This window comes from Anoplophora glabripennis, unplaced genomic scaffold, assembly GCF_000390285.2.
Source record: "Anoplophora glabripennis isolate ALB-LARVAE unplaced genomic scaffold, Agla_2.0 scaffold479, whole genome shotgun sequence".
NCBI classification, from domain to species: domain Eukaryota; kingdom Metazoa; phylum Arthropoda; class Insecta; order Coleoptera; family Cerambycidae; genus Anoplophora; species Anoplophora glabripennis.
The window spans coordinates 256,249-270,735 of record NW_019416863.1 but is presented as its reverse complement, the minus strand read 5'-3'; the positions used below and the strand labels follow the sequence as shown (position 1 = coordinate 270,735).

Here is a 14,487-nt window from a genome sequence, read left to right as displayed (position 1 = left end):
AGATGTTTTCTGCTATCGAGAAGGCAAACAATTAGTTGGGGTAGAAAAAGCCATCCCTAATAGTTGTTTCATACGTAACTTTTTTTCTCATTAACTATTTTACCATTTCAATTAGCCCGATTGATTGTAAATAAAAAAGGTCCCTTGTATTTTTTTCGTAAAATTAACGATTTCCGAGCAAAAAAAATATTTAAAATCAATTACATGGTATGTTTTTTTCTATCCCTTACAACCGTAGGAAAAATTAACAAATTATTTACAGAGTGCTTTCTCGATAGCAGAAAGCTACTTAATTTCATTTGTCACTTTTTTGGCATTTCAGAAATAAATTAAAAATTACTTTTCTGGCGCCCTCTTTAAGCTTTTAAGGGTGTGTTTAAATGAGATTTCTTTTTATGAAAAACTCGACAGGGAATCACCCCCTGAATTTTTTCGCACCCATTTACACCCACCCACCCGCACCCATTTTCGCACCCATTTTTTCGCCATTTATTCACACCTCGTATTTTGTTATTTCAAAATATGAAGATCATTTAATCGAACCTATCAATTAATTGAACAAAACACCATTTACGTGAGTATTGTAACTTTATTCACAAAAATATAAAACAGGCTATATACAAAATTTAGAACAACTGGTGATGAAACATGTTAGTAGTGGTAACCGCCTCCAGATATTTCGGAATGACCTCCCTTAGATCCGGCAGCTGCGACAGCAGCTCCAGCTGAAGCCGCGTTGGACTGCGCCTGTTGGGCAGCCTCGGCGGCCTTGAGAGCAGCAAGTTCGGTCTCCTGAAGTCCTTCCAGAGCATTGTGGAGTTGACCCAAGATGCGGGCCACGCGCTGTTTAGCTTCGACGACCATGGATTGTTGGGCGGCAGCTGCGTTGGCCGCTTCGGATGCGGCTTGCTGGGCGTGTTGGGCGCCACCTTGCACTGCGGCTAAGGCTGCAGTGAGGGTGCTGAGCTGGGTCTGGGCTTGTTGGGAAGCCTGAGCGGCGGCGAGTGCGGAGGCTTCGGAATGTTGGTACTGGTGGATTTCGCCTTGGAGTAGACGCTGGGCTTCCTGCAACTGCCTCCTGAGGTTCTGGACGATGGCTTGCTTGCCTACGAGGGCTGCTTGGGCGGTTTGAGCGGCCTGAAGAAAAAAATTGTGATATAAGTGACGTACCGAATGTTCACCTCTCTTTTATATTTTCTCGTACTACGCTCTCTTTAGGGGTATTTCAGAAAGTTTAATTTCAATTTGGTCTTAATATATATTGCGTAAAATTGTCATAAAATGATGAAAATCATTTAAATATTTGTCTTTACCTTTATTATCAATATTTGTTATTATTGCTATTGAAAAAATTGTTTTAATAATTTTATGTTGCAATTTTCTTTATTGTAAAGTATTGGCCTTAATATTTACCTGAACTGCAAAATTAATTTTACGTACATGGGACATTCTATGTCTTTTTTGATGTATAAATTAATAAATTTTGAAGTACATTTGATACTTTTTGGAAATTAAATGACATTTAAATGACATTCTCAAATATAACATGTCCTGAATTAAACTATTCTGAAATACAATCGATTCTTTCTGACGTACATTCGGATAAAGTGTAGTTTCAGAATAATTTCACAAGAGAAAAAGAAAAAACTGTTCTAAATATACCCGAAACCTTTCAAAATAAGAATCAAATTTAAAACTGAATGTTATTGTTAGGTTGCGAATCTCTTGATTTAATAAATTTTAAGCAGATACATCTAAGACTGAGATATGTATAGATATCCCTTCAGAATTTTCATATGCAGACAAAAGAATCATTTGAGATAAAAATTGAAAATGTTCGACAGTTTTATAATGAAAAGAGGTTATTGTACTATTTGGATAAATTACATTGCACCATTTTAGATTAAACTTGAGTTAAAAATTAATTTAAGTATATTGCGAAATAAAATTGCCTATACAGGGTGTCTGCAAATTTCAACGACAACGTTTGACTGCATATTCGCGACGATAAATAAATACGATCTACGAAAAAAAGTTAAATAAACAATTTTTGGTTTTTGAGTTACAAGCCTTCAAAGTTGTCAAAAATAAATATTTAGTTGGACTATCATGGCGTATTATTTCTTAAAACTTTAGTCAATTCGATGTACTGGGTGATAGTTTTATCCGGTTACCTCTCCCTTTTAGCAGTCGAAACTTTTACAGTGGTTGTATTTTTTTAAAACGGGCAGCAACATTGAAAGGGTCGTTCTATCTAAAAAAAAATATTGTCTCTTGTGAAAATCGCATACAGAAAGCTATTCCTGAGAAAAATGGTATTATTTGCAGGTCTGTATGTTTATGTTTGCGTAGCAATGTCACGAATTTAATACTTTGAGTTTAGTAGGCGATGAAAACAAGATGTTGATTGCTGTGGGTATCAGATAATGTCATTATTGTCGTATTTCTCTAGGATTCTCATCACACCACAAATAGAAATTATGAAGTGTCCGCAGTGTATCAAGACTATTAAATGTATGTAAAACTTAATGTTCACAAAACTTTAAAAAAGCAACTTCTTCGGCTATTTTATTTAACTCCTGCTCAAGAACTTGAAAATTTAGATCTCAACGCACGTTTACAATTTTACTGCTGGTTAGTCAATGGCTTCGCGGAAGATAATAATTTGCTTAAAATTGTTTTGTATCGACGAATCTTCTTTTACAAGGAAATGAGTTGTAAATTTTCATAATTTGCATGTGTGGAGTGATGAGAATGATGAGATCCCACTGAACTCAAAGTTTTAAATTCGTGACACTGCTACGCAAACCGAAACATACAGACCTGCAAATAATGCAATTTTTCTTAAGAATTACTTTCTGTAGGCGATTTTCTCAAGGAACAATATTTTTTTTTTAAACAAAACGACCGTTTCAATGTTGTAAAAGTTTTGACTGCTAAAAGGGAGAGGTAACCGGAGAAAACTATCACCCAGTATATCGATCTGACTAAAGTTTTAAGAAATAATACGTTATAATAGTTCAAATCAATGTCCAAAATTTTGCCGCAATCGGTAAGAGCCCTATGAAGTTATTAATTAAATTAGTTTTATTTTTGACAACTTTGAAGGACTGTAACGCAAAAACCAAAAGGATTTTATTTAATTTTTTTCGTAGATCATATTTATTTATCGTCATGAATATGTAGTCAAACGTTGTCGGTGAAATTTGCGGACACCCTGTATAATAATTTTAAAACTAATGAATAAGTATCTTTTATTATTTTGTACTTGTTTTTCTTCTGATTATTCCAATTTAGAATTTGAAAGTATTGTCTCTTCTATACACCGAAGATTTGTTGAAGAACTAATAAATAATTCGCTTACCCCCAAGGCGGCGCTGGCGAAGCTGCTGGAGATACCGAAAGCTGCCTGGGATCCTGCGGTCTGCTGGTTCTGGACGGCGTTCTTAGCCTGCTGGGCGGAGCTATGAGCGAGACTGGTCAGTTCGGCACCGCTGCTGTGTCCTCCGTCGGAACCGATGTCGTGTCCGTCATACTCTCCGCCGTACCCGCCGTCTTCATAGCCCTGGATCGATTCAATACCGTGACTGGCCTGCTGTTGGGGTTCAAGAACTACGCTTTGCTTGACGCCAGCGGAGGCCCAAGAAACTGGAATTAATAAAATTGACTGTCAGTTTGTTTGAAGACAGATTTTGGATTCTAAGCTTTGAGTATCACACGAGGTCACCTCTTTGGAATACTGTTCACTTAATTTGTTGTTTATTACTTGGAAATATTGTTGTTACACGAATAATTAAAATGGTAAAGGAAACTAACAATACGAACAGTAGAAGTCCTACAGATAGATATAACAGCGATCAGCTTCAAAATACTATCCAAAGATCTCCTTTTCAATTTAGGAGGAGATTTTGGGAAACAGTCTTCCAAGTATTCTGTCAAATTGCTGATGCCTTCCATGCCATCAAGATACTTTCCTTTCTTGTCAGTTGGATCACAATAATGTCTGTAAGGCATTGTCTATGCAGAAGCTTTTACCAAATATGTCTATATTGAAACATTCTTTCTATTTATCGACTTTATCACAGTTTTTTCTACTATTACAGATAAAAGAAATCATAATTTGTCGCATTTTGATGACACTGATGATGTCAGGAATAGACAGAAGTTCTGATGACTGTTTCACAAAACTTCCTCCAACATTTTTATTAGAGGTAGATTAGAAACTAAAATTGTGATAGTATTTTGAAATATATTTTTATTCATAACTTGGCAGAGCGAGTAGTGTAACGAAATGTAAAGCAATTGGTTATTAAACTTCCGCCTTTAAAGTTTTCCTCATGGCTGTTACAGTTCATAGTCCCAGATAATTAATTTAACACTGCTATTGAACAGAACGGGAATCAGGTTTTGTATCTTAACTAGAATCTGTGAAAACAATCTCTTTACATTACCGTCCCAATTAAAGTTAATGCATCAAATAACATGCAGAAGTTAACTTTTCGCTAACAATTTCTTTGGCATTTTGTTTTGGAAAAAATACAATCGACTAATACAAATTGATATAATAGATATCAATCCTTAACACGATGGAAAGTGTTTAAGTCAAAAATGTTTGTTATTATGTTTTATCAGTATAAAAAATGTAATATGCTTTTTAATATAACTATGAACTGTAATTTCCGTTTAAAATTCTCCAAAACGATATTTCAAAAACTAATGTATTGTCAAGTTCATATGCCTAAATGAAATTTCTCTTCGTGGTGCATATGGAACTGGTCTTCGAAATATTTATAATTCAAAGTAAGTAGGTAGGTAAGTTTAATAACAAAAATTGTTGTAACTTTTTCAAAATCACTTTTAAGTCATATGTGCTTTGGAAATTATTTCATTTTAAGTTTTGCTGATTGAAATACTTGGTACTTTTTCTTTTAATGAATTCTGAATTGTGGATGAATATTCATAATAATAATTGTAATACTTAACTGAAGATAAGTGACTATTTTCTGTATTAATCAGTGCACATTAATATGAAAAATAACATGTGATCTAAAACTAAAATTATTATAACTTTTGTTCTCAAATAAAAAAGTAATTTAAGTCAAATATCTCACAATGAGCTATTTTCCGAAAATTATTAATACCTATGGCAAAAGTTCAGAATTTTATAGTTTTTCAGGTGGATGAAAATTTCCCGAGTTAAAAAAATTTATTATGGTCGCTACGCCACCACTTTGAAAAGTAATACCATTTGTACCCAAAATTGAAGTCATTTAGCACTATACCATTTTTTACAAAACTTAGATCTGTCTTTTCCTATTCGTGATGTAGCGATGAGTAATTTTAAATTGAACATCTTGTGGAACTAAAATAGAAGACGAATGGTAATTGAATATTGTTTTTTTTGGAACATTTTAATAGAAAAAACAGTTAAATAGAAGATTGAGACAAGTATTGAAATAAAAAATATTGTAACAAAAATTTGCAAGACAAAATTTATATTATTATTGAACTGTAGATTTTTTTGTTTTATTTTTACTATAATTTATTACTTTTGTATAATAACTTTATCTACGTATATTTTTATATTCTTTTAATAGAATCAAGAATTCGTTAAATATAAATGTAATATTACGAATGTTGAAAAATTTGGTACAAAAAAAAAATTTTTAGCAAAATAATGTAGCTTCTAATACCGGCTTTTAAAAGAAATTGAAAATACTTACTGGCGCATGCAGCAATGACGAAAAACTTGAACATGTTGGCTGCAACAAAAACCCAGAGCTTATTAGAAGGAAAGGCGTATCGACGTCTACTTACGAGTTATCACAGATTAGAGATCTTACGGGGCTAAGAAACTGGAAGGCACTATGATTTTTGCTCGCCATGACTAGTATTTATACGGGGACGTTTGAGCTGAGGTTTGGGTGGGACTCATTATAATGTAATACACTATGATGTTCAAATTTACCTTCTCCGTGTTTTAAATTGGATATTCACGTAGCGTTAAAAAATGCAAGATAACCATACAGTGACGTACACGTACTTACTCTACTTTTTCCAACAACCGGCCTGCACGAATTTAATATCTCATGATATCGCACATTTTTCCAAGTCGTGCATTAAAAAATTTCGTAAGATGTTTAAGGAAATAGTAGACATAAAATGTAAATTCATTTCAGTAGTGTATTCTATATAAGTTATAATTAAAATAACAGATTCATTCAGAAAATTATTTTTTTCTTATAAGAATTTTCAAGATGCTCCCATAAATAATAACATAAAGAAAAGAGTTTTAGCAAACAATATAATTTTGATATTCCTCCAATCTGCATTATAAAACAATGTTTCTGACAGACTCTATTCCAATAAAGAAGTAATAAGAAATCCGAAAGAGACATATTTAACGGTATATATTCTTTATGAAACTTGTTTTTCAAATAATACTGGCATACACAAAAAAAGTCCAAACCCAAGAGACCCACACATCATTTTCGAAGGAATTCGATACGTTAAACATGATCCTGTAGTCAAAATTCATGACTTGTCGATGAATACCGGAGAAAAGTGAAATTTTGGATGAAAACTGGTCCAAATATGGGCTGAAATTCCGAAAAAATACCTAAATTTTGTTCAAATATATCATTTTCGCAGTATTTTGAGGCTGCTAAATACGATGCCATTAGTGAAATTTACCTCTGACCTCTATATTTATCAGAGAATCCAAAATTGTACATACCTGAAAGTTAAAAAAGTAATTTTCAGGTACATACCTGAAAGCACTAATTTTAGATTTTCTGAGAAATATCGAGGTCAGAGGTAAATTTAATTAATGGTTATCGTATTCAGTGCCTCAAAATACTACGAAAATGATAAATTTGGATAAAATTTAGGAAAAAATCAATTTTGATCGAAGTCATTGATAAACTTTACTAATGGCATCGGGTTCAGCACCTCAAAATAGTGCGAAAAAAATATATTTGGACAAAATTTAGGAAAACATCAGTTTTGACCCATATTTGGGCCAGATTTCACCCAAATACTGAATTTTCTGGGAAATATCCGGGTCATGTTACATTTTACTAATGGCGTCCTGTTCAGCGCCTCATAATACTACGAAAACGATATATTTAGACAAAATTTAGAAAAAATCAGTTTTGATCCACATTTGAGTTTTCACCCAAATAGTGGATTTTCTGAGAAATATCGTGAAAATGAGTATATTTGGATAAAATTTAGGAAAAAATCAAGTTCGACTCAAATTTGAATCGGTTTTCACTAAAAAATTCACTTTTCTCCGAAATTCACCGGGAAGTCATGAATTTTGACTACAGAATCGTGTTCAGAGCATCGAATTCCTTTGTTAAGATATGTGGGTCTCTTGGGTTTGGAATTTGTTTGTATATGTGCCTGTGTGATTCTTAACATTACATTAACACGCAATAAAAATAAGACAATTTTTCCCTAGGCCTAGTGTGTTTTGTTTTTGGGACGGCGTCAAACTCGATTTTTTTTAAATATATTTTCCAAAAAATAATCTATCGTGTTGAATTTTTGTACGAAAAAGTTTTTGAGTGCACGTAATATGTCAGCGTTGTTAGTTTTTGACTATCTGCTAGAGGGCGCTAGCTACTCTCTCTATCAAGACGTTTTATGACAGCATTTTAAGGTTAGGTTTTTATAGTGTATCAGAATAAAATTTCATTCGGCTACTCTCTTTAAAATCGCTGAAAGCTCACCATTTTTGAGAAAATCGCAATTGATTGTTTCAAGGTCAACCACCTTCTGTCCTTGCATAGTGTCTGCAAACAAATGAGCTATAATTCAAGGATAACTTCTTCAGATGAAAATAAATGAATTTAGATCAAAATCGATTTACTTTTATCCAAGGAAACTACTTTGAAATATCACCCACTTGATTTCGGACGTACTGTACATTAAGAAATAGAAGCTTGAGACTTTGGGACTCAAAAACGATGCCTTTTCGACGATTTGAACAAGAGTACCCTTTTTGTATTTGTGTAATGAAATTTTAGATTGGTGGTACATGATACATACTTTAAAAACGTAACCCAAAAAAAATGTATGTCTTAAAATATCACTGGATAAAATTGGAGTAAGTTTTGTAGCATCAACGAATTGGCCAAGAAATTGGAGATAATCAAACTTGCCTGTATTGACCAGTTTTGTCAATTTCTAGTGTTAGTTGGGTAGTAGGGACCAATTTTAATTACATTATACAATTTCGACATTTGTTTTCATTTTAGATATTTAATAAATCGTCCACACAAACGTGTTTATTGTTGCAGTTATTTTATTTGCGATTTGTTACTATCTTGATTGAAGCCTTGCTTGTAAAGAAATACCAGAAATATAGCGAATTGTTATTATTATAAAAAATAAGATAAATGAAAAATACCACTAAAAATTAGATTTATTTCGAAAATTTTATTTTTGTGGTTTATATTGCAAAATACAGAAATTAAAACATTATTTATTGTTAGGTGGTGTCTTTTATTGTTCCTAATTGAGCAGGACAATAAAATTGTTATTATACTATAAATAAACTAAGTAGTAAACAGATTTTATTTTGCTTGAATAATTTATTACTTCAAAGTTACTTTTAAGGAATTTTTCTTTTAAATAATACAGCTACACCCACACCTCGCCGCCGCTGGTGCATGAACTATTTCTCAACGAGCCGCTATGCTCCCCGTTGCAGACCCGTGAACCGCCGTTCACTAAATGGATTAGCAATCATAATAATTAAACTACATCAAATAAAGTTATTCATCCATTTACGCCCTGTCTAACCATTCCAGAAAGTATAACGCCGCTTTAATACTCCGTCGTAAGTTGCGAAATTCTGCATATTGCGGAGATTAACGCGCCTGGTCCGATTAATTACTGGTGGTGAAGAAGGAAGTGTTCTGCATTGTAGTTTCGAATGAGTTACGCCTCGTAGGACAATCAAAAATATCAGACGTCGGTATGGGTTCAACCACATGTAGGATGGCGAGCAGTTCACAAAATTACTGTTACAAATATTTTTTTGATGCTAAAACTGAGTGTTTTGAGAACTAAATAAGTCTCAAATACCGCTTTTTTGAACTAGGACGAAAAGTAATTATTGCCTTGTCGTACTATCTTCATCGTCAAAATCGACAATAAATTCGCAAAACATAATGTATCTCTGATTTTTTAGTATGTTGTTTGGACCCATTAGGGCTATGTATACCCAAGTTTGCAACTCTCAAAAAGTTGTGGAAAAATTTTTACACACCAAAAACCGCGAAATTTTTGGACTTGTTTCAGATTCTGCTCTATATCTCCTAATCCCTGCATTTTTCGTCGAAAGATGTCCTATACGTTTTTTAAGAGCATCAAATTTGTGACAAACCAAGCCCAACTGGAGCTCTGTAGGTCAATTAATTACCGAATTACGGTACTTTGAAAATGTGCCAGTTTTTCCAAAAATTGAAAATTTTAGATTTAGACCTTGTTTGGACCGAAATTGCGTCGAAACCATTGATCCTACGAGAAGAACTTGTAGTTTTTTAGAATTTGTAGGCAATTTCATTACCTTTAAAGTAAGCGCAGAGCGGGGTAAGCCTGGTAGTTCTCTCAAAATCGCAAAAAAAACAATATAAGGTAAAATCACATTTTTCCAGAAATGTTCCATAACCTTTCCTACCTTTTGTTTTTTGGTTTGGTAATGAAAAAGAAGGCATGGAATCATTTAAAAAAACGGTGAAATGTATTTTAATATAAACATAAATAATCAAAAGTACAGTAACTTAATCAATCAATCAATCAGTCAATCAAATTAGACACACAGTCAAATTCGTCGCCTTGATTTTGAGGGCCCTGGGCCGGCACTTTCGTTGCTCTTTTCAATAGGTATCTCTTCCACTATTGGTCTTCGTCTCCTATAGGTAGGTACTCCAGTATTGGTGGATCGTCAAGGTTGTCTTGAGGCTCGTCATCGTCGTCCTCTTCAATGATAACAAGGGTATCGTTCTGGCACGTTTCCCCAGAGCAGGTAGCACACATCACAGAACATCTGAGCCCTGCTTTGAGGCAAGTGCAGCTACCTCTGCACTCCTTCTTGCATTTGCAAGAGAGGAGTTTTAGGAGCTCTGCGGGGGCAGGAGCTTGCCGACTAGTAATGGAGATGAGTCCAGCCGAGGTCAATTCCCAACCCCAGTCGGTGGCCTCTTTCTCCAACCCCAACCACTTTTGCACCTGGTGGTATGTGCGGTAGTGGTGATACGACGCAGCCTCTGTGGTTGGGGGCAAACGGGCCAGATTCGGTTTGGCGTTGGCTGCTGTCTTCACAAAAGTACGGGAGCGTACATCGTTGAGGGTGTCTTTCGTTTCGTCTCCTCCATATAGGGCAACTAGGCATTTATCACCGGCTGCTGCGACTTGTTTGTGCGTGGCATCTGTCTGGAGGAAAACCCTTGCTTGATCCACTAGGGCTTGATTTTGTCTGAAGTGGCCCCACATTTTCATCTTCCCCTGCCAGGAGAGGGCAGATGTGGTGTCGCACCCAGTAAATGCGTGGATGAAAAGTTCAAATCCAGGTGGTAGCTCCACTTCCCCTTGGTGGAATGAGCTGGTGGAGAATTGGACGCAACCCGCCACACCTCTGCCACTCTTCTGGAAGTATACATTTGTTTTAGTGGATCATAGACCGCAGAGGAGCATGAGCAAATCCTTTCCCCGCAGAGCTCCTAAAACTCCTCTCTTGTAAATGCAAGAAGGGGTGCAGAGGTGGCTGCACTTTCCTCAAAGCAGGGCTCAGATGTTCTGTGATGTGTGCTACCTGCTCTGGGGAAACGTGCCAGAACGCTGCCCTTATCATCATTGAAGAGGACGACGATGACGAGCCTCAAGACAACCCTGACGATCCACCAATACTGGAGTACCTACCTATAGGGGACGAAGACCAATAGTGGAAGAGATACCTATTGAAGAGAGCAACGAAAGTGACGGCCCAGGGCCATCAAAAACAAGGCGACGAATTTGACTATGTGTCTAATTTGATTGACTGATTGATTGATTAAGTTACTGTACTTTTAATTACTTATGTTTATATTAAAATACATTTCACCGTTTTTTTAAATGATGCCTTCTTTTTCATTACCAAACCAAAATACAAAAGATAGGAAAGGTTATGGAACATTTCTGGAAAAATGTGATTTTACATTATATGGTTTTTTGCGATTTTGAGAGAATTACGAGGCTTACAGACCCTGCTTAATTTAAAGGTAATGAAATTGCCTACAAATTATATTTTACAAGTTCTACTCGTAGGATCAATGATTTCGACGCAATTTCGGTCGAAAAAAGTCTAAAACTAAAATTTTCAATTTTTGGAAAAACTGGCCTATTTTCAAAGTGCCGTAATTCGGTAACCAATTGACCTACAGAGCTCCGGTTGGGCTTAGTTTGTCACAAATTTGATGCTCTTAAAAAACGTATACAGGGTAGGAAAGTACCGATGGTCTATCTGAAGTTACGTGAGAGCGATAAAGTAAGCCATAGAAATCCATGCGATAGAGAAGGATGGCTATAATGAAGGCTTCTCTTTGTCACCGCCCGTTTCGCCCTTCCACAAATAAGATCCACTTCTTATTTGTGGAAGGGCGAAATGGGCGTTGACTATTAAACGCCTTCATTATAGCCGTCCTTGTCTATCACATGGATTTCTATGGCTTACTTTATCGCTTACGTAACTTCTGATAGACCGTCGGTACTTTCCTACACTGTAGAATAGCTTTCGACGAAAAATGCATGGATTAGGTGATATAGAGCAGAACCTGAAACAAGTCCAAAAATTTCGCGGTTTTTGGTGTGTAAACATTTTTCCACAACTTTTTGAGAGTTGCAAACTTGGGTATACATAGCCCAAATGGGTCCAAACAACATACTAAAAAATCAGAGTTACATCATGTTTTGCGAATATATTGTCGATTTTGACCAGCCTATTCTCTTGGAACAACCACAATACAAAACAATAGAACACTGAAAAATTAACTAGAATGACCGAATTATTTGTCAAAACCTATCACCCTAAAAATATCTTCGGTAAATGGGGATAATAATTATTCTATTGTTTTTTCTGTTGTTGTTTTCTACAATTTTTCTATGATATCGAGATAAAGAGTAATTTATTACTATTTCCAATTTTATCTAAGCTCTGTTTTGTTCATTTTATAGTTTTTTATATGTATTTATAGATATTTATTAATTTCCTCAATATCCTACTGTCCGTATTATTTCATTTTATTTAACTGGTGTACATATTTTGTAAACTTTAGCACCAACAAAGAAAGCGAACTAATCTCGATAAACTTCTTAATCCATGTGACAGCGGCAATGTTGAATAGATCGCGTGTGTTGCTATGTGAAAACAACAATAATTGATAGTTTGCTGTATTCATGTTAAATTATGACTACAAAAAGTATAATTTTCACCTAGAATTGAAATACCTTCGTTCATGAACTGCCCTTTCAGTAACCCAGTACGTGAACATTTTCATATCTCTTTTTTATACTATTTTTCACTCACAGAGCTCCTTAATCATTCAAAAAAATGTTACTTTAAATAGCCGTTACGTAAATATTTCTCTCAATATACTCTGGCAATACTTCTGGTAGTTATTTTTAAGGACGTGCAAAATTGTAACTTTGTATAATAGCTCGTTGAGATTAATGAGTCATATTGTATCTTGTCCATGTTTGACACTAACAATTCACAAAGTGAAATTGGGTTAGTCTCCAACACTTAATCTCAGATAGTAAAAGTATCTTTTATAAAATGATTGTTCAGGTTGTTTCAATACGTACCTACACAATATTTCACTGATGGTTAATTTTATCAATAGATGTTTTACAGAAACATACGCATAGTTATAGACAACTTTTTTGTTTCATAAAAATTAAAACATTTCTAATAAATCATGATTTTGTTAGTCAAAGATCTTCTACTTAAATATGCTATCTAACGTTTCGTGCATGTTACACTTACATGTATAGTAAATAACATGTAAAAATAAATTTATTCAATTGATAAATCAATAGTTATTTTAAATAGGACATATTTTTACTTGTAACGAAATTTACATATCTATCTACCAAAAGTTCGAACAACAAATCAAAAGCAAATGATATATACAGTGATTCAGAACTTATCCAAAAAAAAAACAAAATTGGATGTACAGGGGACTCTTACAAATACAATTTTGTAAAGAAAAAAATCAAAAAGGGCTGTTCGAAAATGATTTAAAAATATACTTCGGTACGACACTGGAAAGTGGTCCACTGTAAAACCTGACCTCGCACAATGCGACCGACATGCCGGCAAAGTTTAATGCAAGAAATAAGTAGAATTTTATAGTACCTATTTTATATCAGCAAATTCAACTGCTTTTGCCGCTATTGTTATTATTAGTTAATAAAATTGGTTTTAAATAATGAATTAGTTTGACATACCCGATGTTACAACAACTGTTCAAAATTTTGTCCACCAACGTATAAACAAATTTGGGTCCGTTTTACTCTGTTTCTATGAGCTAACACAAATGTTGTCTTGCTTCAACATAAATTAAAACGATATGCATCAACTCCGGATTGCTATATATGCAAGCCATTTTTGACACTAACTACTAAAAAACTATTGTAAACGCTATCGCAACGACGATTGTAATATCGGATTTCAGTATTCTGAGTCGCTGAGGCCACGTGGCTCTCTAGGCGTATTGCGAATGACGCTATCCAGCTATGTAATGGTTGAAAGTACTACAACTTTTTTTCTCGTAAACTATAAGGATTTTACAATTTTTTTTTAAGATATTTATATTTCTCATGCCGCATCTATTCCTAAATTTGTTTGGATAAGTTGTTAATCACCTAGTATCTACAAACTACAGGAAAAGTAATAGATGTTAATTATGAAGTTGTATGTAATTATTGTAAAAACCATAGAAAATATGAAACAATTACATAATGCTTTTGACAAGAGACAATGCTGAGCGATGTCAATCAGTCCTATCGTAATTGTCTCTAGCTTGACCTAGGCCGGAAAACTTCTAATACTTTTTAAATACATTTATTATCTGCTTCTTTTATTTTGTCTTTTCAATTTTAGATATTCCTCTGTGATTTATTTTTCTAATCGTACAAAACGTTTTACAATTAGCAGACTGCCTTTGAGCATTTTTTAATACTGGTAATAAATTCTTGTTCCCAGAAAACTAATCATTTGTAAGAAATTAAACTTTAACGAAGGAACCAAGTGTACACATAGGAATGTATTGATAAATTGTTACATATATAATTGTGCTAATTATTTCTAAATGTGAAACATTGTGAAGATATTGCTGTCATAAAAAGGCGCAACTGTAGTCTAGAGTATTCTACTTTCAGACACATTTCTGTTACGTAATAGACAGTGAAATATGAATCGTTGAAATCGTCGATATG

At 34.2% G+C, this 14,487-nt stretch overlaps 1 protein-coding gene across 1 annotated transcript; it reads right to left on the bottom strand.

Annotated features, from left to right (window-relative positions):
- Nucleotides 1–569: 569 nt before the first annotated feature.
- LOC108912122 lies at nucleotides 570–5,859 on the bottom strand. Its single transcript, XM_018717289.1, has 4 exons — nucleotides 5,818–5,859; nucleotides 5,724–5,762; nucleotides 3,365–3,648; nucleotides 570–1,137 (listed from the first exon to the last, which is right to left on the bottom strand). The coding sequence occupies exons 2-4, from the start codon at nucleotides 5,755–5,757 to the stop codon at nucleotides 652–654; spliced, it is 804 nt and encodes a 267-aa protein (XP_018572805.1). The 5' UTR covers nucleotides 5,758–5,762; nucleotides 5,818–5,859; the 3' UTR covers nucleotides 570–651.
- Between the last annotated feature and the right edge of the window lie 8,628 nt (nucleotides 5,860–14,487).

What these genes read in the sequence shown, in the direction of transcription:
- LOC108912122 (XM_018717289.1), bottom strand. Translation starts at nt 5,757, where the DNA reads ATGTTCAAGTTTTTCGTCATTGCTGCATGCGCCA. An exon ending in CGTCATTGCTGCATGCGCCA is followed by an intron (nt 3,649 to 5,723) that starts GTAAGTATTTTC and finishes TATTAATTCCAG; the next exon opens with TTTCTTGGGCCTCCGCTGGC. An exon ending in TCGCCAGCGCCGCCTTGGGG is followed by an intron (nt 1,138 to 3,364) that starts GTAAGCGAATTA and finishes TTTTTTCTTCAG; the next exon opens with GCCGCTCAAACCGCCCAAGC.